The 27,655-nt window shown below is 51.0% G+C and overlaps 1 protein-coding gene across 1 annotated transcript in view; it reads right to left on the reverse strand.

The window, feature by feature from the left end:
• The window catches only part of ZSWIM5 (zinc finger SWIM-type containing 5), a 97,031-nt gene that overhangs the window by 8,824 nt on the left and 60,552 nt on the right, over nt 1-27,655 (reverse strand). Inside the window, exons 2-7 of the mRNA XM_071436592.1 lie at nt 21,053-21,409; nt 13,111-13,259; nt 12,295-12,445; nt 6,812-6,991; nt 4,388-4,564; nt 2,007-2,153 (exon numbers count right to left, since the gene is read on the reverse strand). Of these exons, the coding sequence (XP_071292693.1) occupies nt 2,007-2,153; nt 4,388-4,564; nt 6,812-6,991; nt 12,295-12,445; nt 13,111-13,259; nt 21,053-21,409 (1,161 nt within the window). The remainder of the gene's footprint in view (nt 1-2,006; nt 2,154-4,387; nt 4,565-6,811; nt 6,992-12,294; nt 12,446-13,110; nt 13,260-21,052; nt 21,410-27,655) is intronic.

Below are 27,655 nucleotides of genomic sequence, written 5' to 3' on the forward strand. Positions count from 1 at the left end.
ATCACAGAATCACTAGGCTGGAAGAGACAGACCTTCAAGATCACCGAGTCTAACCCATGCCTTAACGCCTCAACTAAACCATGGCACTGAGTGCCACATCCAGTCTTCTCCTAAACACATCCAGGGATGGTGACTCCATCACCTCCCTGGGCAGCCCATTCCAGAATTTTATCACCCTTTCACAAAAAACTTCTTCCTAATACCCAACCTAGATTTCCCTTGATGCAGCTTGAGACTGTGTTCTCTGGTTCTGTCAGTTGCTGCCTGGAGAAAGAGACCAACCACACCTGAACGCAGCCACCTTTCAGGGACTTGTAGAGAGTGATAAGCTCACCCCTGAGTCTCCTTTTCTCCAGGCTAAACACCCCCAGCTCCCTCAGTCGTTCCTCACAGGGTTTGTGTTCCAAGCCCCTCACCAGCCTCGCTGCCTCCTCTGGACACGCTCAAGTGTCTCAATGTCCTTTCCAAACTGAGGGGCCAGAACTGGACACAGCACTCGAGGTGTGGCCTCACCGGTGCCACACTGCTCCCTGCTCCTGCTGGCCACATTGTTCCTGATACAGGCCAGGATGGCCTTCTTGGCCACCAGGGCACACTGCTGGCTCACGTTCAGCTCGCTGTTGACCAGAACCCCCAGGTCCTTTCTGCCTGGGCACTGTCCAGCCACACCATCCCCAGCCTATAGTGTTGCAGGGGGTTATTGTGGCCAAAATGCAGCACTTGGCACTTGGACTTATTAAACTTCATCTTACTGGACTCTGCCCATCCATCAAACTGTTCCAGGTCTCTCTGCAGAGTCTCCTACCTTCCAATAGATTGACACACACTCCCAGCTTAGTGTCATCTGCAAATTTACTAATGAAAGACTCAATCCCCTCATCCATGTCATCAATAAAAATATTGAACATAACTGGTCCCAGCACAGACCCCTGAGGACACCACTGGTGACCGGCCCCAGCTGGATGCAGCACCATTCACCACCACTCTCTGAGCCCAGCCATCCAGCCAGCTCCTAACCCAGCACAGAGTGCTCCTGTCCAAGCCATGGGCTGCAGCTTTTCCAGGAGTGTGCTGTGGGAGACAGTGTCAAAGGCCTTGCTGAAGTCCAGGTACACAACATCCACAGCCTTTCCTGCAGGTCACCTGGTCATGAAAGGAGACCAGGTTGGTCAAACATGACCTACCCCTCCTAAACCCATGCTGGCTGTACGTGCTGTGTGATTACACTTAATATAAACTGTTCCATAGCCTTACCAGGTACTGAGGTCAGGCTAACTGGCCTATAATTACCAGGACCCTCCTTCCTACCCTTTTTGTGAATGGGTGTCACAATTGCCAGCTTCCAGACATTTGGGACCTCACCAGTGAGCCGGGACTGTTGGTAAATGATGGAGAGCGGCTTCATAAGCTCATCTGCCAGCTCTCTCATCACCCTGGGATGGATCCCATCTGGGCCATGGATTTATGAACATCCAAGCAGCTCAGCAGTTCTCTGACTGCCTCCTCCTGGTTAACATGGGGACATTCTGCTCCCTGATACCATCTACCAGCCCAGGAGGACAGCTGTCCTGACGACAAGCCATCTTCCCACTAAAGACTGAGGCAAAGAAGGTGTTAAGCATTTCCACCTTTTCCTCATCTGCACTTACTGAGTTCCCTCCCATCCAGTAGAGAACAAAGGTTGGTCTTACCCTTCCTTTTGCAGTTAATATATTTGTAAAAACATTTTTTTATTATCCTTTACAAAAGTTGCCAAATTAAGTTCGAACTGAGCTTTGACATCTCAAATTTTTTTCCTACATGCCCTAGCAACCCCCTTAAATACTTCCTGAGACACCTGACCCTCCTTCCTAAGATGGTACTTCCTCGTTTTATTCCTAAATCCCCTCAAAACATCGTTGCCCATCCAGGCTGGATGTTTGCCTCGTCAAAGTGGAAAAGATATTTCCAACCGAGATACCCCAGCCAAATGTCACAAGACACTTGTCACATAGCTCTACCCATACCTTTCTTCTGATGCTTATATATTTCCAGCTGCCTTTGCTGCTGCAGTCGCAGGGTGTTGATGATGGCAACAGTGAGTCGGAGAGCCTCTCTGGGATAGCCGTGGGAGCGCAGCGCATCCACCCGAGCACAGGCTGTGGGGACGTGTTCTGCAAGGCAAGGAACAGGGGCATGGCTGAACCACAGGCATTGACAGGATGGCACTCATGGGCCACCTTCTACTCACGTGCCCCACACCTGAGATAAACTCCTGCTTCCTGTCTTGAATTCATCCCTTCCTCCCTGCTCCTGGAAAGGATGCCTACCAGGAATACTAACGGGACTCCTGCCACTTTCAACCCACAGCAGCCACGTCAGTACCTAAATCCCCACCTCCACAAAGTTTATCTAATGGCAGCATTTCCAACACACCATTGCTGCAGTACCACAGCTCCAACACAGGCTGTTACAGTCCTGCCGCTCATTTCTCCTAAAATCTGCATGGCCTATCTCAATTTCTCTCAGTGCTCTCGGGGCACAGGGTGAGGCTGGGCATCCAGCACTGTGCTGGGGGCACTGGCAGACTTGGGGTGATGCTTTGAACTGACTCCTTAACACCTCCATGGAGGGAGCTCTGCAGACATCCTGTCTCTTCTGCAGTTCTCCTACCTGGTGTTTTATTATTAGGAACAGTTGCACTAAACCCCCTCCCAAGACTCACAGTTGCTTAGGAATTCATCTGCTCCCGCTGCTTATTGCTCACCTGAAATCACAAGCAACTGTGGAGAGGATTATGACTGAGTGAGAAATTAGCAGGAGCAGATGACATGACATGCTGCATAACAAGCAGCAAAAATTCCATTTTCTTTCAAAATGTCCTACCAAGGGGAGAAAAAAACCCAGGCAAACACAGAAGATCTGAAGTTATCATAGAGGGATAATGTCTATTCCTGGAAGACTTCAGAAAGCTGTGGAAATGCAGACAACCACCTCCAGAAATGGGGTATCCACATCCCAAAGGTCACCCACAAGGAATACATGAGGAGGAGATTTCAGAACAAACACATCTGTAAAAGAGCTTCTTGTTGCTCCCTCTATTCATTTGCTAAATGGATGAAATATTCATCTTCTCACTGAATTCATCACGGGAAGTTGCTGACAAATCACCCTCTTCTCCCAGCACTGGGTCCCTGAAGAGGTGCCAAGAAAGCAAAAGCGCAAAATCCAAAAATCATGGCAAATACATCAGAAAAATAACATGCACCAACCAGCTGGGAAAAAGGGCTCACCAGAACCCAGATTAGGCTCAGGAGAGGGGAGCTGTGGCCACCATATCCCTTCTAGATGGAGTCCATGGATGCATTAACCCACCACTGCTGCCTGTGGCTGTGGGGGAAGGGGACCTCCTGCCTGCAGCTGCCCAGAACTCTTCCCAGAGCAGAAATATCCTCTCCTGCTCCAGCTAAAGTGTACCAACAGCCTACATATGAGCCCTTCCTATCTCCTGGCATTAGCAGCAACTTAGTGCCTACTACTCCAGAAACTACATCTCTAGACAACTTTAAATATTCTCTTTCCTTGTGGCAGACCCCAGCTTCTGGAGTGGACAACAGTGCAGTGGTGGGCTTTGACCTGTTCTGTGCTCATATACTCAACTCCTGGACTGCAGGGGCTAAGTAATTCCCCCTTCCTGGAGGTGGGTGGGGACTTGTGTCCCCCATTTTGGGGTCTGTCTTAGGGCTGACAGCCACACCAGGTTTCCCCCCTGCCCCCCAAGCCCTTCATGTCACTCGTTCTCATCCCAGACAAGGAACAACATGGGTCCACAGATCTGCCTGGGCTCATGACTTTGCAGGAGAGAATTTGTGTGGCTTGAGGTACTTGGGCTAAAAGTCTACAACAGAGGAGGCCTCTGGGCTTGCCTGGCCCAGTACACCTTAAGTTCCCATGAGGCTTAATCGTACTGACTGCTAATTGCCTTTAAGAGAAGACTAACAAGAAGGGGAGAGCAGGAAATAGAAAATCTGGAGGATACAGCTGTGCTTTGCAGTCAATTTTCAAGAGACTTTAAGTGTCCAGACCCTCTGTAGTGGAAACAATGAGAGGTTGCTCTGGGGACAGCTAAACACTGGCAGGATGAAAAGGGACATGATGAGCTTGGTCCAAACTGCCCAAGAGAAGGCCAGACTGTAAATATGTGGAGATTGCTCTAAGGATTGTGGCTGGGGTGTGGGTGGGCACTGAATTCTTCTGCTCCCCCCACTCCTCAGGCTAAGGGCCAGGGTAGCAATTGCAGTCGAGGATGCAGGAATTGCAAGGACCCAGGGCAGCCTCAGGTAACTCCTTTCCATTAGAAACCCAACCCACACAGGCCATGAGAGGGGCTGCTGGTTTGGAGGCTCACCCAGCCACAGTGGCTGTCCCTGGGAGTTGAAGAGGAGGCTCTCCCCCTCCCGCTGGTAGGAGGGGGACACGTAGAAGTCGCTGCTGATGATGCGCTGCAGGTGGCTGTCCTGCCAGTGCAGGTCACAGCCCTCGATGGCCCGCGTGAACACCGTTCGTCTGGGCCTGGCCAGGGAGTCTGCAAAGAGAAAAACATCAGTGCCCTGCTGGGGCAGGAAGAGCCTGTTCCTCCTCCCAGACATGACCTCCCTGGGCACAGCTCTGCCTTTACAATGACAGCAAAACCTGGTCTCACCCCAGTAATTTCTGGGATGGACATGGGCTCTGGCTTTGGATGCCTCTCCTGACTAATGTCTCCTCAGATGGCATTGCTAAGTAATTTGCTAGAATAGCTGACTTGGTCAGAGGGGTGAGAAAAGAGGCAGGCACCACCCACCCATTTTTTGTGACCACAATCCACTGTCACACACAAGGCTGATGCCTTGAAACCTGGCAGTGTGCTCCCTCCCCTGTGACACTGAGCACGCAGGCAGCTGCCCCTGGGTCAGGACTGGGCTTCCTCAGCATTACTGCCCTGCAAGCACCATGAGATCTCCTCCTCTGCTCCAACACAGTCTCAGCTTCACTGAAGTGCAGCTTCTTAGATCAGCAGCACATGAAGCCACGAAGGGAACCACACAAGTGTGTCTCAGCTGCTCCCAGTGACTGGGGGAACAACCCACCACCCCCAGCAGCCTCTGTGGGCCTTGTGAGAGGGCTGGAAGGGAGGAGACAGCATCATCTGAAACCCCACTGCTGCCCTGCACCAGATATCTGCTCCTCTTCAGAGCTGCTCTGTAACTTCATGGGCATTTCTGAAACTGAAATACTAATCCAAATGCTGGATTAGTATTTCACCCCATCCAGACCAATCAAGACAAGTGGTTTGATGTGAGGAAAAAACCTGTCTGGAGCAATCCCACTATCACTCCAGCCACACTGGATCATGAAGGCCAAACACAGCTGGCAGGCTGCAAAATGGGAAGCCCCAAAGGGGCTGCAACGTTCCATGTAAGGTCCTGCAACCCACAAGAGGGGCTGAGTTAAATGCATTCAAGGGTGGAAAACAAAAGGCACTGTTCAAAGCTGATCCAGGGAGGCTGGGTAAACATGCTCCGGAAACGATGGCAACAAGCAATTAGCCGGAATGCTGCAGGCACCCTGAGGTGGAGAGAAATTAAACAGGTGTTTGTATGTTGGGAACCAAGGCTGCTCACTTTACCAGGAAGGATTTCAAGAATCAGCTGTTCTTCAGTAATAAAAGAGGCTGTCAACAATCTGGAGCAGTATTTGCATATGCACAAACATGAACCCCAGGACACCTCCAGGATCTGGGCTGCTTTCAGTCCCCTTCTTGGAGAGGCAGGAGCACAGGGAGAAGAGAAGGGGACATCCCTGGCATGTGCTTTGGGAACCCCTTGCAGGTCTAAAAAAAATGACCTGTTCAGCCCCAGCAACCTTCCCCAAATGCCAGAGCAAATCCTTGGGAGAGCTGGGAACACCAAGGGGGTAGTCCTGGGACTGATGCAGGACATGGAGCAAGGCCAGGTTTAAATTAAGCTGCTCCCTGAGGAAGAGGATAGGGAGGCCGGGTATGTGGTCCTGGCCATGGCTGGCGTGGTTGGCAGGACAGCCACGCTCCCAAACTGCTGCTGCAGGACCAACCCCACCCTGAAGAATGAAGTTTCCCCTGTGGCATGGCTGCTGTCCCCCTCTCCTCCACCCACTTTGGCCACACATAATACACCCAAGAGCAATTCCAGTGCAGCAGACAGAGGCATGTGAAGAGCAATAACTTTCAATTAATGTCTACTTCAGGCAAAAGGAAAGAGAAAGAGTGCTTAAAGGGATCAAATGCTTTGTCAGCGGTTGAGAAACTATTTTAGCACTAAGGAACAACCCCTTAACTACATCGCTCTGTCTGTGCTCTGCACTTGAACTGTGTTAACATTCCTGGCTAATGACTTCCCTACCACCTGAATCACAGCCTTTAAGTGAGGCTTAAGGGCAGGGAAATGGGCTCTGCACCATCTCCAGCTCCTCACTCTCACATTACAGCCAGGACTTCGGAGCTCAGCTCTGCTCTGTGGCAAGCAATTCTGTTTTCTTGTATTACTCCATGCCCAAACCTGCACTAAACTACCCCAAAGTCAAACTGCTTTAGAACAGTCTCTAAACTCAAAACACAGGCAACTTTACCCTGTAGCAAAGAAGCAAACAATTATATATAAAACCAGAGGCTGTGAAGACAAGTATTTTGTGTTCCTATGACTCGCAGAAGCATAACCAGCAGCTGAAGCGAGTTCTCTCAGCTTTGGGGTGAGTTTTGACCTGGACCCAACCCCTGTGGCTGTCAGCTGGATTTCCACTCCCTACCCAGACTCACCTTGGCTGTGACCGGAGCTCTGCGTAAGCGCGTTAGTGATGTTGGGAAGCTCGTTACCATAATTGCCATCTTCCAGGGGACAGACGTCCATCTCACCCCACTTGCGCAGCTGCCGGAGCCAGCAGGATTTCTCTTCCAGCTTGCAGTGTGGGTTTAACACCACACACACCCACAGGGCCCCTAAACAAAGCCAAGAAATCACGGAGCTGCCACCGCCATGCGTGTGGGGCAAAGCTCTCCAGCCGCCCCGAGAGCCTGCAAGGTTCCATCGAGGTTTGTAAACTCATTTCAGCATAATGCAGAGACCCAGGAGGGGGATTTACACAGCTTCTAAATAAGGAGGAAATTAACTCTATCCCAGCTGAAACCAGGACAAAGTAAAACTCCTTCGTAATGAAGCTAAATTATAATCTCATGAGATGGGGGACAGTGGGGAGGAGGGAGGGAGAGAACGGCTGTGTATGAATTTGTGAGTGCTTCTGTCTGCCAGGACAAATCTAGTGTTTGAACTACACATCAAAGCATGCTTAAAAACACCCTGGCAAGCTGCAGAGTCTGCATCTCCAAAGACTAACCTGATTTTGATCCTACCCACGTTCCAAGCGCTTTAAAACCCGCTCTGAATGCCATTTCATCTGCTATTGTTCTTCAGGCCATTTGCATTCAACTATTTAAAAAGGAGATTTGGTGTATTTTCTTTCTTTTTTTTTTTTTTTTTTTCTTTTTCAATCCCTACTAGCCCCAAGCCTGCAGAGGAACCAGCAGAGGAACCTGGAGCTTGGCTTGATGTCTTGCAGAAAAGAGCCCTCCCTTTGGAGTCCTTTGGATCTCACAAGCCAAGCTGCTCACCAGCAGGACACCCACACTGACACCCTCTGGGTCAAGCACGGGACCTCACATGATGCTGGTGATGCTGTCTGCTGTGTGAGAGACAAAACCAGAACCAAGGACATCTGTCATCATTAAGATCCAGCTCATCCTTTCATAAAACAGGGCTGATGCTGGTGCTGCTAACTGAGCCTTACAGACTATTCCGAGTCACTCACTGCCCCAATAAGGGCTACAGCAACCTGAGTAAGTGTAAACCCGTTAATTTTTCTTTAGCTAACTCCATTTCTACCCAAATTTCCCTGCATGGCTGCCAGGATGTAGCATGTCCCCTCCTTTGTGCTTCCCTGCAGGGTGGGATGGCTGTAGGCTGACACAGCTGCAATATGAGGTATCCCCAGGGATCCCCTCAGGCTGAGCAGCTCCTGCTGCTTCTCTCTCTGTCCATGTCAAATCCTGTCACACACGTGGCATCCTGCAGAAACACCCTCTCTGCCTCTCCTCCATGGGCTCAGCAAAGCCCTGGAGCACCTTCCTTCTCCCTGCTGTCACCTCTCCATCACTCCCAGAGCCAAGGTTCCCATCCCAAAGTGACAGCCAGTGGCACAGCAACATCACCCAACATGCCTCCACTGCACAAGGAGATTCCTCCACAAGCCCCAACCACCTCCCTTGCTGGCTGTGTTTTGAGCAGCAGCTCCCCAGCCCTGCCATTGAGCCAAACAGCCCCAAGCAAGGCTGCAGATCCAACAGGAGCCAGAGCAGCCGGTCCCTCTGCCAGACAACATGAGGCAATCCCAGGCTGAGCAGCGATGTCCTGGCCCTGGCTCCACTCTGGTGCCTCTCTGCATTACAGCTGAGTTTCGGTGGTGCTTTTGGGGTGCATGGACCCTGACCAATCCTTTGCCAGCTGGAAATTGTGGACATGTCTGGTTCAAATAATTAGTAAGGCGTGGAGGCTGTGCCTGTCTGGCTCCTTGGAGCTGCCTGGCTCGGCAGGACAGACGTCACCGCATCACAACGCAGATGGCGGCAGCAGCATCACATCCAGGAATGGGCACGGGAAAAGCAATTGCAGGCACGAGCATCAGCAAATGTCCAAAGCAGCCCTTGCCCAGTTCAGCTCAATCTCTGCCCCCAGGAAAGCCCACCAACACCTCACTTTTTTCTGATGAGCAGGGGGGATTCAGATTTTTGAGCTGCAACATCAGCAATTAATTAATGTGTAAAAGAGGTACCTCCTTGGGGGCCCATCCTTACCAGAGTAGGTCTATGTCACTCACTCACAGGCTCCTGCAGGCTCCATGGGGGATACTCAGACATGGCATCTTTATAAAAATCAGGTCTCAGCTCCAGAAAATGAGTCTTCCTTAAGGAAGGGGATAGAACTTCCCACCTCCTCGGGTGGCCATGAGATAAAACCTGCACTCGACTCTGGGTGTCGGGCATTCCCTTCCCACCAGTGCTCCCGCCTGTTGTCACTGCTCTTCGCCCACTTTGGGGGTGCTTGTGTCAAAAGCAGCCTCGGGCAGTTTCAACTCACGCCTCTGAGGGTGCACAGATCTTGGCTGACAGGCAGTAACAAGGCTTGGTGCTCCAGCTTCACCGCCCCCAGGAATGGGATGCACCCGCTGGATTTTTGGCTCCCACAGCTCTGCTAATATGCGTTCCTCGGAAGCCTCATGACTTTGCTGCCTATTTTTGAGAGCCCTCTGAGGCATCCTTTGCATGCCAAAACATTATGCCCCTGGGCTCTCCTGCAGAAAGAACGATGTGACGGGGAGGTGGGAACTAGGAGGGAAGTGAGATTTGCATCTGTCTCAGTCATGATAATTATCTGGGAGATATAACAGAGTGGTTTTCTGAGCCCTGTGGTCAAGTGACATCAGCTGACAGCACAAGTGACTCCTGTCCTGAGCCGAAATGCCACACCAGGTCAGACTCCATGTCTCTTCGCATGCTGCAGAAACCTTCATCTGAACTTTCTGATAGCAGGAGGTTAAGTGGGGAACAAAGCAGCAGATCACGATTAAGCTAAGCCTCTAAACAAAAATGCTTTTTGATGACGGGGCTGGGTCCAGGGACAGGGGGGGTCAGAGCCTTCCCAGCTCAGTGGTCCTGGCTGCAGGCCCCAGAGCAGACAGGCGCTCCGATCCCGCGCCCAAGTTTCCCAACCATCAAAGAAATTCTCCCGTTTCCCACAGGGTCACTCCCCAGCTTAATCTCCTGAAATTCCCCACTGTAAACAAGTGGCCGAGATAAATAAACCCGTCTCCAGGCAGATTAAGGTCAGGCTGCACTTCAGCTGGTTTTTCGTCTATTTTTTGTAATTAGGCTTTAATCGTAAGTACTAATGCGCCAGGGCAAATACTCCCACGCTGCTGAGCTCTCCATCCAGCAGGTCCTTCCTCTGGCTCCCCAGCAGACGGGGCAATAGAGGTTCAGTTGGCAGCACATGCACAAGCAAACCATCCCGTTTTTATTTTCATTTCCTTTTTTTTTTTATAACTCTGAAATCCTGCAAAATCCTTTACATTTTCCCCAGCATAAATCCACAATCTTCTTTAAGGCTGATCTTCTTCCAATCCCACGCAAGTCTGTGATGCAGTCTTTGCTAAAATCGATGATTAATTATTAAACACGTGCCCAAAATAATTTCCAAAAGGCCCTTTTTTTGCTTCTAAGTAGTGGAGGATTGTGGTCTGTGCCAGGGCTTCCCGTGGCAGCTGGCAACAGGCTCCTCATCCCTCCCTTCAGCAGTAATGGTAATACTGGCAGCTTTGGCATCCACAGCCAATAGGCAGTGGGATGTGGTGCTTCCACTGCCCCATGTGCCCTGGCTACTGTTACCCACCCAGGGATGGTTTAGGACACTGCTCTGCATTCCTGATGTTTGTTACTCGTGAACACCCCCAACTCCAAGCAGCTCTGGTCTCTGTGCCTCCACACCTCCTTCAGAGATATGCTCTGCTCCTACAGTAAACACTGCACAAGGCCAAATGCAAAAGGCTTCTGTAAAATGAAGGAATAATCCCTGCTTTGAGTACAATCCATGCCCATTCTGGAATTGCTTCTTGGAACATCACTGTGTCCTCTACAGGAGCTTCTCTTCAGCATGGAGATGCCCAGACCCTCACGTGTGACATGCCTCTGCCAGGAGAGCTGCTCTGACGTGTGTTGGCTGGCACCACACTTCCCCTGCTGTCGTGTTGATCCAGCACTGGAAGGGCCCTGACATTCCCCAGCCACTTTGCCATCTGCCAACAGGGACGTGCTGCCACCTCCTCCCACTCTGCCGACCAAACCTGCGTCCACCAACCTGGTCCTTGTACAGTTAAGCCAGGACTGAAACCCAACCACCCTCTCCTCGCCTGTGCAGGAAGGGAGGGAGGGCTCTCGGCTTGGATAGCAGCTTGGAAATCTGGCCAAATAATCTGTAATTTTAAGCAAATTGCTTCCTGCGTCCAGGCCTGCCCACACACCCATCCATTCATATATCACCAGTGTGCTTGCTTTCTTCCATGTGGAAATTCTGGCTTGGTGGACTTGGCCACCTCTCCAGGATCCTTGCATATCCAATTGTCTAGCTACAGCATCCCAAAATCCTGGAAATATCTTCTTGGCAAGCAAGCACAGATGAGCTCTCCAGAGCTGGTGTGGTTATTTCCATCCAGGAAACTTCATACAGAAACAAGACATCCCACCCCTGCCCAGATCTTGTCTGTATAGTTTGGCCAGAGTTCCCAGCCTCATTTCTGTTTGCACTTGTTGGGCACTTGGTAGGTGGGTTTGTGATTTCCAGCTGCAGTTTCAGATGTTCCAGATCCCAGACCTTCTAATCCTTCTTCCAGCTCTACCATATCCCTTTGGTGCCAGCCCATCCGCCCCTACCCTTGGAGCAGTATCTCCTACCAGAAGGCTGCAGAGGAGCTCAAACTCACTCATCAAACTATGGCTCAAGCCAAACTATTCACCCAAGGTCCCATATATCCAGGAGAGCCCAGAACTGCAGGGTTAACTTCACCACACAGCCCTACTCCCCAAGCCCACGTCATCTAAATGTTTTATTCTAATGATATTACAGTGTCAGCCAGCTGAGCTGGTGTCTAAGGTGCTTAGCTAGAATTACCCAGAACTGCATTTCCCTCACAGCCAGGCTCTGTGCTGCCCATCCTGCCCCCCTCACCCTGGAAACATGCACCACAGCAGGCAGAATCTGTTAGACGTGATGAGACTTGAGAACACGCCTTTCCCTCTCTGGACCAAGGTTCCCCCAGGAACAGAACTGCAACATCCAGGCTACATCTAGCACCTGGGGCTCACCAGCCCTGTGCCCTCCCTCACAAAGGCTTTGGGGCAGCTCACCAAACACCAGCCTGCTGGAAGCATGCGACCAGCAACACACTGCACACTTGTCATCCTTGATCCTTTTGCAAGAGAGGGGCAGGTTTAAGGTTTTGAACTGTGTGATTTGGTGTGATCAACTGTGATCCAGCTGTCTCACAGTGATTGCCCAGCAGGGGATAGAGTAAGGTCCTGGCATGTCTCAGGGTCTCTGTTCCCAAAAAAGAGCCCCCAGAGGGCCTCTGTAATGATGTCCATTGGCCCAGGAGCCCAGGTAACTCTGCTCCTCTCTGCAAGGCAATGACCCTTACCCAGCTCATCCCAGAGCTGCCGGCACTTCTCTGTTATGCCTGTCCCCTGCTGCCTCCAGAGGGAAAGCCGAGGATCAGCCATGAACTGCTCTGTTATCAGTGTCAGCATCCTGGCCCCGTTGGAGTCCCTCATGCGCAGCATCTCCCGGACCTGGAAAGGACAAACAGAAAGTCTTGGGTGAGACAAACCATGGTTCCTCAAAGGTGTTTAAGACACATTCACCTTGCTGGCAACCCACAGCTTCCTCAGCCTGAGGGTTCAGACTGTATGTAAATACATACATACATACATACGTGTGTGTGTGTGTGTGTGTGTGTGTGTGTGTGTGTGTAATGGAGAGTCACACACTATAACCCCCATGCAATGGCTGTCATGAGGCTGACTGGAGCCCAGTTGAGTAGCAGCCACAGCCAGGCTGTGAAGGAGACTGAGATTACAAACATGAAAGCAAAGCCCTTCTGCAAAGAAAGGCCCATAGGTTGGTGAGATCTGTGGGTTATGGTTCCACCTTCCCATGGTCTTGGTAGGCTCTGCAGGGTTGGCTTTTTCCCCACTGCGCTGAAGAGGAGATGGGGGAATGTCCTTCCTTGCACAGGGATCACAGCACCCATGGGAGGAAGGGACCTGCCAGGACAGCAGGTGAGACAATCCAGGCCTGACCCAGAGCCTGGATTACAACTGCCTGCTTCGCGACAGGGCGAGAAGGCACTGGAGCACAGATTCCCAGCTGTGATGGGCACCCTGCCAGGGCAGCCAGCGAGTGCCAGCTACGTGACAGGCTGAGCAGAGATGGGAGAGAGCAGCCGGCTCCTCACCTTGGCAAACATGGAGTTGAGCTGCTTCCCCGAGCCGTAGTACCCTCCCTGAGATAGGAACAGCTTCACCTGCTCTCGGACCTGCTCCTCGTCCAAGTGCCAGCAGTTCTCATCATCGATGCTGGCCCCAGCAGTGGGGTCAGGAGCGCCTGAGAGGATGGGGGGAGAAGAGAGACAACCATGTTTATGGCAGCAGGGTCAGCCGTCCCACTAGCAAGGAGTGCACCTACCTCTGTTTTATTAGGAACCCACCTTTACTTTATCAGCTCAGGTGACAGAAAGGCAACTTGATTCCTCAGTGAGCCCAAGTGGCAGCACTGTGCTGTCCTAACACAGTAGTGGCAGCAGCCATCAGGAGGGATATCCGGACCACAGGCCTAATTCTTGCATGACCCCTCACCCTCTGTACCCCATATGAAATGAGGCTGAGGAAGACCAGGGACCTGCCTTCCTCCAAAGCCCCAGGAGTGCAGGCAGCACAGCTGCAGAGCCTGCAGCACTCTGTGGCTCCAGGGAGTGCCCAGCGTGCTCCTGCTCCACATCACCAGTTTGTTAAAGCATCAGTAAAGCTCCAATTCCTGCAAGCCCTTCCCCATGTCTGGAACACAGTCTAACAAAGGTACTACTGCACTTGGGCTCCAGAGCCCTGGGTTAAACACCTGGTCCTGCCCCTCACTTGCTTCAGAACAGGAGACAAGTCCCCAGGCATCAGTGTACCTGCCTGAGAGAGACCCTCCGTGGGAAAGAACAAAGGATCAATAACCCTTCAAAGAGCAAACTGTGACCAGAGCAGGGCCTTTGGCAGGCACACATATGCATTCACAGGCTGCATTTCATCTTCCAGAGAACAAAAGAAAGAAAGAAAATCCACAACTGATTTAAACAAGTTGGACCAAATTTCCCTCACCTTGCCCCTTTTGATTCCAATTTTCTGCCCAAGCACTACCCTACATCCCAGCCATGGGTTCCAGGGCTCACAGGACAGGCAGTAGCACAACTCCAGTGAGCAGCCAAGAGCACAAAATGGAACAGAAAGTTGTATTTTCAGCTGTCTGCTTTTGGGTCTTGCTCTACAGAAACTCCTTAGGGAAAACCAGTACCAAGGAGGGACTGCTGCAGCTGGAGGATGTTCCACTCCACCTTAGTCTGCTTCTCCTATCTCCATTTCAAGAGAGGAAGGTCAGCACAGGAAGAGCAAGGTGCTGCATGAGGAGCCATGGGATGCTGTAGCTGACACATTCCCAATTAAATCTTCATGATGCCTTTTCCAAAACTGGGATTTGTTAGGGAGCAGACATCACTTTCCTACAGAGACAGCCTGGGATGCTGTGCACACCCCAGCCTTGTGCATTGCTGAACCAGGAGCTCAAATACAATTCATGAAAATTGTGCTCCAGGATGCCTGCTCAGCAGGGCAAGTGCCTCTTCCTGGCTTGTAAGCAAGACATCATCAACCTCAGGGGTTCTGCTCCTCCAGCAGGCTGAGAACACTCCTGACCTGCTAAGATACAGTTATTTGTATTTAATGTCCTTTACAAAATTACTTTAATTTCTGCTAATGGTCACTGCCTGAGAGAAGTTCCAGCAAGCTCTAGGCATGCTGAAGGGACAGGATGCTGCTGCTCCCTCTGCAGAATAATTTATAGTTGACACAACCACATAATTGGGATGAGAGCTGAAGCAGCAGAAAGGAAATCACAGCTCCTGGATGAGCATGAGGACTTTTGCCACATATGCCCTGATCCTGATCCCACTCCCCTGCCACAGCCCTGGAGAAGCAGTTAAACCCCGAGTCCCCAGCAAGGGCGAGTCCTGCTCAGTGTACCACCAAAGTCAGCTCAGAGTCCTGTCTTAAGCCACGAGGGACAAGCACAGCCAGGGACAGGGACAGTCCATGCCGGCCCTCTGAGCTTTTCTGTGCCTTTTCCTTCCCTCCCCCAGCCTCATCCTTATCTCGCAGATAAAGAGCAGACAAGCCGGTGATTATCCCCTATCAGGAACCGATGACTAATCTGTCTACCATGAGCGCTTATCCGGCCCCATCGCTAGGTATCCCAGACGCTTGCACTCTTAATATCCTCCTCCCGACCATCCTGCCCGCCACTCCCAGCTGCAGCCATCCAGAGCAGCCTCGACTGCCTCTACAGGGTCACCTGTCTGTCTACAGGGACCAGGAGGGCATGGTCACCTGGAGTGACCCATCCCACCAAAGCTCAGCTCATCCCTCATCCCTCGCCACGGCCGTGGCCGCTGTGGCAGATTAAGGAGGAGGAGGTCACAAAATGTAAAAAGTAGGTGCGTTCTTTGGGGGTTCCCGGGGCTACCCCGCCGTGCCTGCTGCTCACACGTAGCGTTAGCAACGGAAAGCCCGAGCAGCGAGGAAGGGAGTGTGCAGCTAAATAAAACCTCCTCCTCCCACGCAACACATTGAGCACTTCGCACGTTGGGGTTCGGGCCGCAGCCAAATTAGCAACGCGCCTCCCGCGCCTCCAAATAAAGCCCGAATTTGCTTGTAAATGTATTTTTCTCTCCTATAAAAGATTCAGAGAGAGGGCTGTAATAGCAAATTCCCACACGTGCAGCACAACCCGGCAGATAACGGGCTGCCCAATTACGCTGGGGAGCTGAATAAACATTTAAGAGCAAACAACGGGATTTGTGCTGGGTTTAAATATTAATGGCAGGATTTGTCCACTTCCCCTTGCCAACGTTCACACCGTGGGGGCTTCGGCAGCGGCACGCCGTGACGCAGCTGATGAGTGATTCCATGTCTCAGCTCCAAAGGAGCTGGGAACGGCATGTAAAACAGCCCGGCGCCTGCATAACACATTTCTCATATAGCAGCATTCGTGCTCCAAAGAGCCCTGTTTCAGACGTGCTGGATCTTGGTCCTGCCGGATTCGGATTTAAGGAAACACCATAGCACATCTTGAGTGGAAAGAGTGTTTCACCAGCCCGTTTACACTGGCTGTAGAAACTGAGATAAAAATGCAATCCATCATACCCCAAGCTGGGCTCCCCCCTCACTGGGAGCTCGGGGGTTTAACTGTTTGACAGCCAAGTGAGACTTGGCAAATACAATGACTGAGGAAAAAGGACTGGAAAAATCTACAAATTAGAAAATAGAGTGAAGTCAGGCATGGAAAATTCAACTCCTTGCTCAGAAATTAGCTGCCCAACATGAAGAAAATGAAAGGGGCTCCTGGAACGGGAAGCTGCATGTTTCCAGGACTGAGGAGGCAGTAGGACCTTGTGGGTCACGCCAAAGCATTGTCCCAAACCCAAGCTCCTGAACCCAAGAAGGGGAGATACATCAGCTGAGTAGTGTGGAAAGCACTCCCAGGACATCTGACCTGAAGCAGGATTGGTGATACAAAGAAAAAGGCTTGATCATAATTTTTAACCAGTACCTGGAGCTGATAAAGTGATGCTAAAAGCCACCCAGTGATAAGGGTGGCTGCTCCAGCATCTCCCTTATGGTCATTTCACCCGACTGTGCCCAGCACCCATCAGTGGTTTGGGGCCTGGCCGTGCCAGCCCCGGGGTCAGTGGTGCCTGGAGCAGGGCTGGCTGTCGTGGTGGCCATTCACAAGGGCCATCTCATGACTGCACATGGTGGTGTTGCTGAATGCCTCCAGGCTCCTCTTCAGCGTCCAGAGAGAAAACAGATGTGAAGGATCAGCTCAGGGCGGGGGGTGGGGAGGACATGGACAAATAAGCAAACGGCAGAAAACCTTGAAGAGAAAATAACCAGGCACCAGAAAGGAAATGAACTCTAACAAGGGATTAAAAATAGCAGCAAAGCAAGGAATCCAGCTCTGCCAAGACTCCCAGTTTGTTTTCAAGTGGAGGCAAGTCAGAGCGAGCTGCCAGGGCAGCCTGAAGATTCACATACACTTGACAGCACCGGGACAAGGGAATCCAGACTGGCTCCCAGCATGGTGGACAGGAGCAATGTGGTCCAGCTGGTACCAGTACCTGGTGCAGCCAACTTTGGAAGCTGCTTGTCAAGAATCACTGGTGCTCTGGAGTAGTTTGGCAACCCCAGTCACTCTGCAAGACAAGGGGAAGAGCTGTCTTTCTCTCCAGCACTCAGGTGTGTTTTTCCCCTTAAATCCATCACAGCTCAGCAAACAGGAACATGAATGCCCTGGAGATCTGACCTTCTCCTCCTCCCCTGTGGGAAGGCAGAATTTCGAATAGATTTACTGGTGCTGCCCTCCAGACGCTGTCTCGAGATGACCTGAAAGTCAAAGAGTGCCTGAGGACTCCTCAAACATCAGCCTTGGCTCGGTGTGACAGGACAGGCAGGGACTTCCTGCACACTGACCTGGCAGCCAACTCACTGCGCACAAGGAGCAAGGTGGGACAGCATTAGCCCAGGAGTTGAAGGAAAGCTTAAGGTGGTCAAGAATGCATGTAGGGAAAAAGGGAATGGATGAGCCAGCAGGCTTCTTATGGCTCTTGCATAAGGAGATCTGCTTTTCCCATGCCAAAGCCTGAGGGACCATTACCTTTAAGGGTTTTCCAAAAGTCCTCTCCTCCAAGAAAGCTCCCAAGACCCTGCAGGACCATGGAGGCCTCTTGGTGATTTACATGGCTTGTCCTCAGAGGGAGCTGCCCCTGCACCTTGTGACAGCAGAGGTTTTGTGGCTTTTCTCACTTCTGGTTGAGAAGAGCATCCCAAGCCCTTTGATGGCACCAGCTGAGCACCACAGATACAGCATCATCCACTGGCATTTCCATGGGCCAGACAGACCACCCCAGCCACAACTCCTGGACAGAGGGCAGCAGCACCCTCTCCCATGTCCACATGCTGCTCAAGCTGGGTGAGTTGCAGAGCCGCAAACACGGAGTCTGCCAAAATCTCGTGCTCCTTATGCAAGGAAGGGGGAGAATTCATCAGTGATGCATGAAAGGTACCTCGAAGCCCCAAATCTGGGCCCACAGGCACTGTGCCATCTTTAAGCTCTCAGAAGAGCGGAGGGAACAGGATGCCAAGGTGGCCACCACCAGATGATCCTCATTCCCATGGAGTCCCAGCTGTTGGATCCAAGCCCTCCAGCTGCAGCTTCTGGCTGCCCCCAGCATTCGACCCACCAGGAGAGACCAAGCAGCCACGAGTCACTTTTGCTGGCACAGTGCAATCCTTGCAGCCTTGCTCTGTGCCAGGCAGCCACACTGCTGGCTTTGTCCCCTTGGGGAGGAGCATTGAAACCTACCCTGGTCCCCTCCCTCCAGCTGCCACTCCAGACGCCAAGCGTGGAGGTGCCAGACACGGGAGATGCTCTCGCTGGCACACGCTGCCCTTCGCAGCCAAGGCACAGGAGCAGAAACGTGACCCACTTCAGCAGGCAGAGGTCAAGTGGGGAGCAGAGCTGCAGGCACACCTAGGCTCTGCTTGGCCTGAATCCTCCGGGAACACGCAAGCGCCTTGGCTGCGCTCCAGGACTCCATCATTACTGGATAGTTTGCATTTCCTTCTAGGAAGGCAGCCGGGAAGATCGGCACGCGGTGCACAGCCCACGGCTACAGACTCCTGCAAGGAACAAAGCTCCAGTGCCCAGAGCTGAGCACGCCAGACAATGGACAGTAATTTTCTCTGCCATTCAGGCTCTGCAGGAGAAGGAGCATCCCTGAAAGCCTTATTTTACAAAACCAGACAATCCTCTTGCACAAGGGGCATTCCCCAGCCAGCCTAGTGCAAAAACAGCTCCTCAGTCCTACAAGCTTGCCATATAAATAAGGAAAGAGGAATCCTTTGAGTGACCAGAGGCAGGTGAGGAAGACCTGATGCTGATATGAAGCTCAACAGACCTACCCTCAAAAGAAGGAGGGGCAGGGGAAAAGGAAGGATTTCCAGAAAGAACATTCTTGCTCCAGGGTGTAATAACTTCAGGTGCCCAATGCACACAGTGGGTTACTGTTTGGGTTGCACAAGCTGGCCTGCCAAAAGACACCTTGGCCCCAGCCACAAGGCTGGGGTGTGACCCCAAGGGTCTGAAATGCACATAAAGCTCTACATAGAGCACAGCTTAAAGAATTACAAATCCCAGGATCAGTGACCCACTACAAATGCATGATTGACAGCTGGGAAGGGCAAGATGGTGGACAAATTTGGATCCACTTCACCTGGAGACCCTAGAATTCCTCTCCCACAAACAGACCCCCATGGCTGCAGCCCTTCCTCACCCTGGGGTCAAGCAGGTCTGCAGTGCAGTTTGTTGCACCGTGGCTGTTCTTCTGGCAGGACCAAGAGGGCAACACTTGCAACACTGTCTGGGATGAAGAATCGAAGCCCTGGACAGCATCACTATGAACTTGAATGTGAGGGGTTTGGAGCCTTCCTTTTCACAGGAAGCAACATTTATGAGCTATAGATCACCTTAAGAGTATGTCAACATATGAAGGCTGATCTGCATCCTTCCCAGGGTGAGACAAGGCTGCTCTCCTGCTTGCAGAGGTGTTTACACACTTGTGACCAGCCGGGCAGCCAGAGGGGTGTCAGGTAGGTGCCACCCTCTGTGGGGTGACCACGTCTCTGTTGGTTTAAAATCGCACACTGGAGTGCGTAAATTTGCACCAAGTTTGAAGGGAGTGAGAATTTTTGCTTTGTTTTTTTTTTTTAAGCCACTTGTAAAAACAAGAAGCAGATATTGAACTGGAGCCAACATCTGTATCTTTGTAAGACTCTCAACCACCAGCCCTTTGCTGACTCTAGAACAATAAATATTCAGAGCCTTAAAAGCTTTACTTCAATCTGCTTAGGAGAAAGCAGCTTCAAACAATGGCCAAGAAGGGATCTTGCCCAGCCTCAGCTTCAGTAGATCAGTTCAGAGAGGGAATGGCCCTCACCAGATCCTTGCAGCATCACAACTCCTCATTCTTTTACAATTCCAAAAATTGAAGGCCCCCCTGCAAAAGCCAGTTAGTTAGAGCACAACCACCCATGCAGCACATGTGGCCCAGCAGAGGAGACAAAGACCTCTCCCAAGGTAGGAACAGGAACTACCAGATAGAGAGAGATGAACACATCCAAGATCAGAGCTGCCATCACCCCCATGGTGACGGTGAACCTCTGGCCTTACTTCTCTACATGTGGATTCAACTAGTTCAGATGGTATTTTAGGCTGCATATGGGGCTTTTCATCTTCAGAACACTTAATAGGCACGTGTTAATCCCTGCAACGCCCTTCCGTGGCAGATAAGTGTTTATTATCTCTGCTCTACAGCTGGTGGGACTGGCACAGCGGGGAGCTGCTCATTGTTGCAGACCCTGGGCAACTTCAGCTCCTGGGCTCCTTGAAAAGACACTGTGGGAGATCCCCAGGAGCCTGGGCCACATCCTGGGCCAGTGGAGCAGGGCTGGGCTGGGCACTATCCCCCAGATTTTCAGGGGAGGAAGTCAAAAGCATTTTCCAAACACAAAGCCACAGGACACATCTCCACTGCCTTTGTGCAGTAGGTAAGAACAGCAGTGCTCATTTATTATGGGCAAATTAACGCCCATGGAGATTAAAGCTTTATCTCCCACCAGCCCAGCCACATCCGACTTAGTGCAGGGCTCAGGCTGACACTGTGTCCCCATGTGCTGGAGGAGCCACATCCCCACTTCACCTCCCTCTCCACAGGGTCCCAGCACCACATCCTTGGCTTCTCCATTCTACTCTGAGCTTCACCTTGTTCACTACCAGCCTGTCAGCTCTGCCTCTTCCTGCCTGTTGAAGCCCATGTTTGACACACAAACACATAAAGAAGAGGAGAGGGCAGGCTGGGGACACCCCAGCCATGTGGTCCCAACACCCATGCATTAACATCAGTGTGACACTTCCAGCTCTTTTCTGTGCAGCAAAAGACAAATGTAAAATGAAGGACACCACCATGGGCACCAGCCCAGCCCAACCACAGAGCCAGGGTCACACAGTGAGGAGGGAGGAATTACCGTGCACTTGGTTGATCTCAGAGTTGGATGACAGGATCTCATCAGCCAACTTTTGGGCGGTGGGCAGCACCTCAGTGTGGTGTGCTGTGATCAAATACTGAACAAACTTCTGGAGCTGGTCCCTGTTCATCTGGAAAAGGGTCTCTGAGATGGGAAGACGGAGTTTGACCTGGTCTGGCTTGCGGATCCTGTACAGTGAAAGCGCCACGACGTGAGCGCAGTAAAAAATGTCCTTGTTCCCACAGCCGCACGTCACGGAGGTGATTTTGCAGCGGTCGAAGCTGATGGCCACCTTGTAGGTCATCTCTGGTTCTGTTGCAGTCGCTGGCTCCGTTACTGTTCCACTGAGGTGGAACCCTGGAGAGGGAAAGAAGAAGAGAGAAAGGTCAGGTTAGCTTCCATCTGACCACAACCACCCATGCCAGCTCTGGCAGGAAGGAAAGCCAAGACCGCTCGCGTTTCTCTCTCATATAGCAAGGAGTGCAGCACCCAGCACAGCCCATCCCCGTGGCTTACACCCAGCAACACCCAGCCCGTGTATACAAACACACTTCTGCACCAACACACACACACAGCCAGATTCATCGGCGAGTTTATTTAACAGCCAAACCCTCAGGGGAAGAGCAAAGCTGCTCGATTCCCATTTGTTTAAGTATCTCAGACTGTTTCTCTCTTGGGAGTCATTTCCATCCACGCCTCCCTCTCGCTGAATTTGCAACTCACATGAGTGAGGGCTGGTAGAAAAAGACCACGTTTGCTTTTCTTTGATGAGGCAGACAAAAAAATCCACAAACTAAATGCAAAGCAATTTCAGCTTTGGTCTCTCAACCAGGTAGAGTGCTCCAGGGCATGGTCACAGCTCTGAGCTCTTCCACACAGTGGAAACAAAGAGCAGGGACAGGAGCTATGCACAGTCCAAACCACAGCTGGGGGAAAACCATTCACTGAGTTCCACAAATCGTTCACACCAATGTTACAGTGCTCCTGACAGTTCCCACCATGCAGAAAGGGGGAGCAGTGACTTCAGGCATAAAGTGTGAAAAAAAGCCCCCAGAAGTACCAAACACAGGTGAGGAACATGAAATGCGCTCAGAAAGTCCCATGGGTCAAAAGAAACGTGGATGTACCAAGCAAGTGAGGGACTAAGTCAGTGAGGTAAGACTGACTGATGGATGCCTATCAGCCTCACTTTGAATGGGAGCCTCAGGGAGTCCTTCTCATGATCCAGTTGCTGAGTGGGTTCAACACCAACACTCTGCACTTGCTCAGCCACCTGGAAAAGGGATATCTTTGTTTCTCACACTCATCTGCCTTGTTCCTCCAAGAGGGTGAGGGTGCACCAGGAGGTTAATTAACACAGCCAGGGCAATCTGGTGCCCCCATGTCAGAACATGGTGTGGGACCTGGCACCTCACAGTGCCCATCCCAGCCATCCTCCCTGAGGAAGATGCTCACTTTTCTCCGTGCCACTGCAACCTTATTAAGCCTGTGTATGTACAGGTCCCTGCAGAGCCTGCCATCCCCTTGGAGAAGGCAGCAGACAGCTGAGAGCCCTACAATTAGCGACAGAAAAGGAGAAGGGGTGGGGGGGTGAAGATTAAAATACATTAACTGCATCAAACCCTTGTGCGTTTGCCAGCTCTTACAAAGGCTTTCGGAGACAAATTCTACCAGAGGTTTTTAATAAATGGCATCAAAACCAGCTATTCACTGCCAGTCTCTTTAAAGCCACGCCAAAAACCACATTCAAATCTGATTAAGCGTCAAGGAGGTCTGCTTTTACTTTAGTGCCGGGGCGGGGGAAAAGCAGACCTGTTCTGCTGCCATCACCCAAAAGCCACCCCATGTGGCCAGCAGAGCAGGAGGGGAGGGATGCACAGCCCTGCGCTTCCCTCCCTGCTCACAGGCTGCTGGAGCAGGAGCAGTGTGGCTGTGGAGGTGCTGGGCTCGGCGCCGCGCGAGCAGCACGGCCAGGGGCTGACGAGCCTCCCCCTCCACACAAGCCCTTCCCCTGGCAGCCAAACTATATAAATCCAGAGGATAAACTCCAAAGTGTTTATGTTTTACCACTTCTCTGGTTTGCAATGCTTGGCAGGAGGCTCCGACTCACTGCCAGTTTCTCCCTAGTTTACTTTTTGAACAAGTTAAAGGGACTGGAAACCGCGTTCCTGAGCAAGTATGTACGTATAGCCTCATATGTATGCCTGCACACACATATATAAAACACTCCAGGACAAATTACTGGCCATAAACACTGCCTTGAAATGCTTACTTTAACACGATTGTGGGCCAGACCCCACTTGGGGCTAACTGGTGTAAGACTGGAGAAACTCATTTAACCAAATTATCTGTTTCAGACAGGTATAAGTCTGAAAAAATATCAACTGTGGTCTGATCCGGCCTCTCATGACAGAATATTTGTCCAGATATTCCTCAGGATATTCTCAGGCATCCCAAAAGCTGTGCTCTCCCATCTGCTCCAAGAGCTGCTCTTCACAATTCAGATCTGGTCTGCACATTGAACAGGACCATTCATTATGTCAACGACTGCCAAGTTCATCTGGCACTCGAGCCCCAAGTCAAGTGTTGGTTTAGATTTTAGCTGTGGTGACAGCAGGTCTGTAGGATAAACTAGGAACTCTACAAAACATTTATCAAAAGTTGAGTCAGAAATTAAACATGGAGGGGTGGAAGAGAGATGAGCTGGCAGGAACAGAGGCATTATTTGTGAATATTTACTTTAATGTGAGGTCAGACTGCAGCTACCACATTGCAGCCAAGTCTGCACCCCAGCACCATGGCTGCTGAGCACACGAGCTCAGCAGTGATGGGTATCACAGTCCCAGAGAAGAGTGGTGGCTAAAAGGTAGGTTTTGGTGTGGTTACTTCATCATCCATCGAAGCTCACACTCCTGCTCCACATAGAACACTGATGCTATCACCAAAAAGCTATAGGTAGCCCTGGAAAAGTACAGCTCTCACTGTACCCTCCTCTCTGCTCATCTTGCATCCTGGAAGAAAGAAGCATCCTAGGAGCTGTGATATCAGCACTTCAATAGAGAGAAACAGCCCTGATCACTGACATAAGGTCTGGATAGCACTGACAGCAAAGACATACTCTCCTCTGTGTCCCCCCGTACATTCAATTTAAGACATTCCTACAGCCCAGTGCTTATCTAGGACTTCATCTTCTTTCTTAACATAAGCTAAATTAGTGTTTGATTTGCTGCCAGCAAAGTTACAGTGCCAAGGCTTGAAAACCATGGAAAATAAATAATTAAATACCATCTTTGTAACTGCAGACTCATTACATCCCTCCAGAGTCTAGCTTTGTCCCAAGATCTTCACCTTTTCTCTGCCCCAGAACACCCTCTCCTACTTTTACCACAGAAGCTTCCCAGTGGATGTCTCTTTGATTGAGCTTGTAAAAGGAGCTGACTGTTCATAACTGCCCCAGAAAAAGCACAGAAAGGTGCCATGAATGTTCACGGGCACACAGGGCATGATGAGCTCATCTCTTTCTAATCCCAGCCATCCAACCCATCAAATGGGGACAAAACTGGAGGAAGAACTTTCCTTGTTTTACTGCCACAGGACATTGCACCTCTGATTTAAATTAAAATAGATCCTAGAATTGTTTTCCAGGAGTTTGTGAGTTCCACATTGGTGGGACTTACAAACTTGTCATCTGGGCAGCACTCTCCTCTTCGGAGCTGATAAATCCTGCAGGCTGGGAGGAGGATGGATCCACAAAAAATGAAATAAAAATTCCTGGGCTCTCAAACAGCTACAAAGGATCAAGCCTTTAGCAGGGATCCCAGTGCAGGAGACTTTGCTATTGGGACAACAGTATTAACACCTCAACAGAAGCATCTTTAACCAAGATGATGAATTTTTTTGATTTCTAAACCTACTTGACCAAAAGAAGTTGTGCAAACTCTTCCAGTACTGCAAGACCAGAAAGCCTTTCAACAGGACATCTTTAACTCAGAAATCTTCGTGCCAGCCATCAGGAGAAACCACTAGCCTGTCCTGCAGCTCCAACCTACCATAAGGCCATCTGCAAAGACCCCTTGCTTTGTGTCCTTCAGCAAATCACTGAAGATAAAGCAAACATTTAGGCTGGTAATATTGAAATACCTGGAGTCTGGAGACAGGCAGATGCCCAGATGGAAATTTAAACCCCAAAAGCAAGCAAAACCCAGGCATAGCCCCTTCCCTTCTCATAACTGTGGCACCAACACTTGAAAGAGAGAGGAGGACTCCTCCACACCTACCACACTAGCTGGGAACCCGAGTGCTCAGCTCTGCTCCCTCTGGCAGTTGCTGCTCACAGCCATCCCTCAGATTTCACACTGCAGCCCAGACTGAAGTCACAGTTGTCATTTGCTAAGTTGTGCCATTCGGAAAAAATGAGCTCTTCCTTCCCAGGCGTGGCAGTCGCTTGTCTTTCCCGGAGTGTTGGCACAGTCCTGCAGGGGTGGAAAGCACCACAGAGCTGCAGCCACCTGCAGGACCTAACCCTGAGGATGCTGGACTGGCACTGCTGTGTGAGAGGATGATGGCCAGTAACACACAGGTAACGTGGGGAACATTTCTTCATGGCACTGTGGTTCTTCTGCCTCCTCACAGGCTTTTCTTTGTGATAACCTTGAAGCAGGGCAAGGAACGGCTCAGTAGAGGGAAACGTGCACCACATCCATGCCCTGAGCATGGACCACTGGTGGGATGTAGCTAGACCATGTACATAAAGAACTCACAACCACACCTAGCTGTCAAAACCTTAAGTAACCTCCTAGTACCTGAGGCTGATATTTTGGGCAGCCTCTGTTAGGAGCCACGTGATGGAAAGTCCATCCACGCAGCTTCCTGAAGGCACCAGCCACATCCCCTTGCATCACAGCCAGAGAGGGGTGGCTGTGGCTGACAGCAGCTTGGCTGCTCACTGCTCTTGTACTCTGTGCTCAGCTCCCAGGGTTCTCCACCTCTAGCCAGACTAACCCCACTCCAAATCTGTGTTTGGGGAGCTCTGTCTTCAGGCAGGCAGGAGCTCTGTGAAACCAAATGGAAAAGAATAGATGGATATTTATGGGGCTCAGCAGATGTACATGAGGTAAACTGAAATTCTCAGTGCAAGTTGTATACACTAGGTTAACGTGACCCAAATATGTTTTTTTAAAATTTCCAAACCACAGCGGAAAGTTATTTTAAACTAAAGTGATTCCAAGCTCTTTAGTGATTAAACGGACTGCAGCTCCAGCTCCTAGTGGAAAAACCATTTGTTTTTCCAGTGTGTGAAAGCCATAACTAGCAATGAATAATAATTGCCGCACCCGAGTGTTATTTATAAGCCATTCTCAGTCACATTTCCATGCCTCGAAACAGCAGCTTTCTAAACATGAACTCAAAATCGGTCAATATTTGTAATGTAGACAACACCCACGGGAGGAAGGTGTCGGTGTGCTCGAGCGGTGGGAAGCAGAGGAGAGTAAAATCTCCCGAAGCTTTCCAGCTTCTAGATCAATTCCTCCAGCCGGCTGATGCTGACAATTGCTCAGTCCCTGACCTTGCAGTTGGAAAGGAGATGGGCTCATGAACTCATTTGCACATGACAATGCTCCAGCAAAGTGAATCATCTGCCTCCGATAGTAACGAGAGTACGGCGTGCCCCAGCCCTCCCGGGCTCCATTCAACCAGCACAGGGCTGGCCTTTTGTGCTGCCAGTGCAAGAAAGACTCTGCTGAAGATGTGTGCAATTAAACCCACTTTTCTTGTTGCTCTTTTGATTCAGCAGCTCAATGAGAGGCACCCTAGGCAGGTGTTGTCACACACAGATAAAATGTGCCTTTTCAGAGCACTGGCAGACAGAAAGAAAGAGGGTAAGGCTGAATCAATTGCCATTTCTCCCTTGCAAAATAGGGAATCCAGGCTTCCAGTGAGTCAATGAGCAGAGCTGCCATGAGTTTCCATCCTCCCTCCTCTCCAAAGCTATTCTGTTTTGTGACCGCAGGCAAAGGTGCTGCTGTTGAGACAGACTTTGGCAGGGATGAAGGAGGCAGGCGATGGCTGGTCAGGAGGATGCCGCCCCAGCAGCACAGAGCCTCGCTTCTGCTGCTAAAAGATTTCTCCCTGCAGCCCTGCTCCCTGTCCCTACCATGCTCCTGTCCTTGCCCAGTCATTATCATCCTGGAAAAGCACCTCCACTTTCAGAGAGCTAACAAAGACCATTAATATCACCCCAGGAAGGAGCCATGCCCGCAGCCGCAGGAGGAGCCGAAACAAAGGGATATGGATGAGTTGGAGAGTATGCACCATGCCTGCAAGGGTCCCCACACATACCTACGGCCTCAGGCACCAACTACGACAGGTTTGGGAGAAATACTCTTCTACCACCTCTCCAGGTAGGCCAGGGAAGAAGCAAGAGCTGCAGCTGTAAACAGAGGAGATGGAATGGGGCTGTTTGTGCTGGAGGGAGCCGTAAGCTCCTCTGAGCAGCTGAGTAAGCTGGAGGGACGCTCTCTCTGCCATCTGCTCTGATCCCACAACACCTCCTGCAAATGAAGAGTCAATCCGCTGGTTTCTATCCCTGTTAACCTCTAATCA

Source organism: Agelaius tricolor, unplaced genomic scaffold (genome assembly GCF_023055355.1).
Source record: "Agelaius tricolor isolate 1412-34295 unplaced genomic scaffold, bAgeTri1.0.p SCAF_11, whole genome shotgun sequence".
NCBI classification, from domain to species: Eukaryota; Metazoa; Chordata; class Aves; order Passeriformes; family Icteridae; genus Agelaius; species Agelaius tricolor.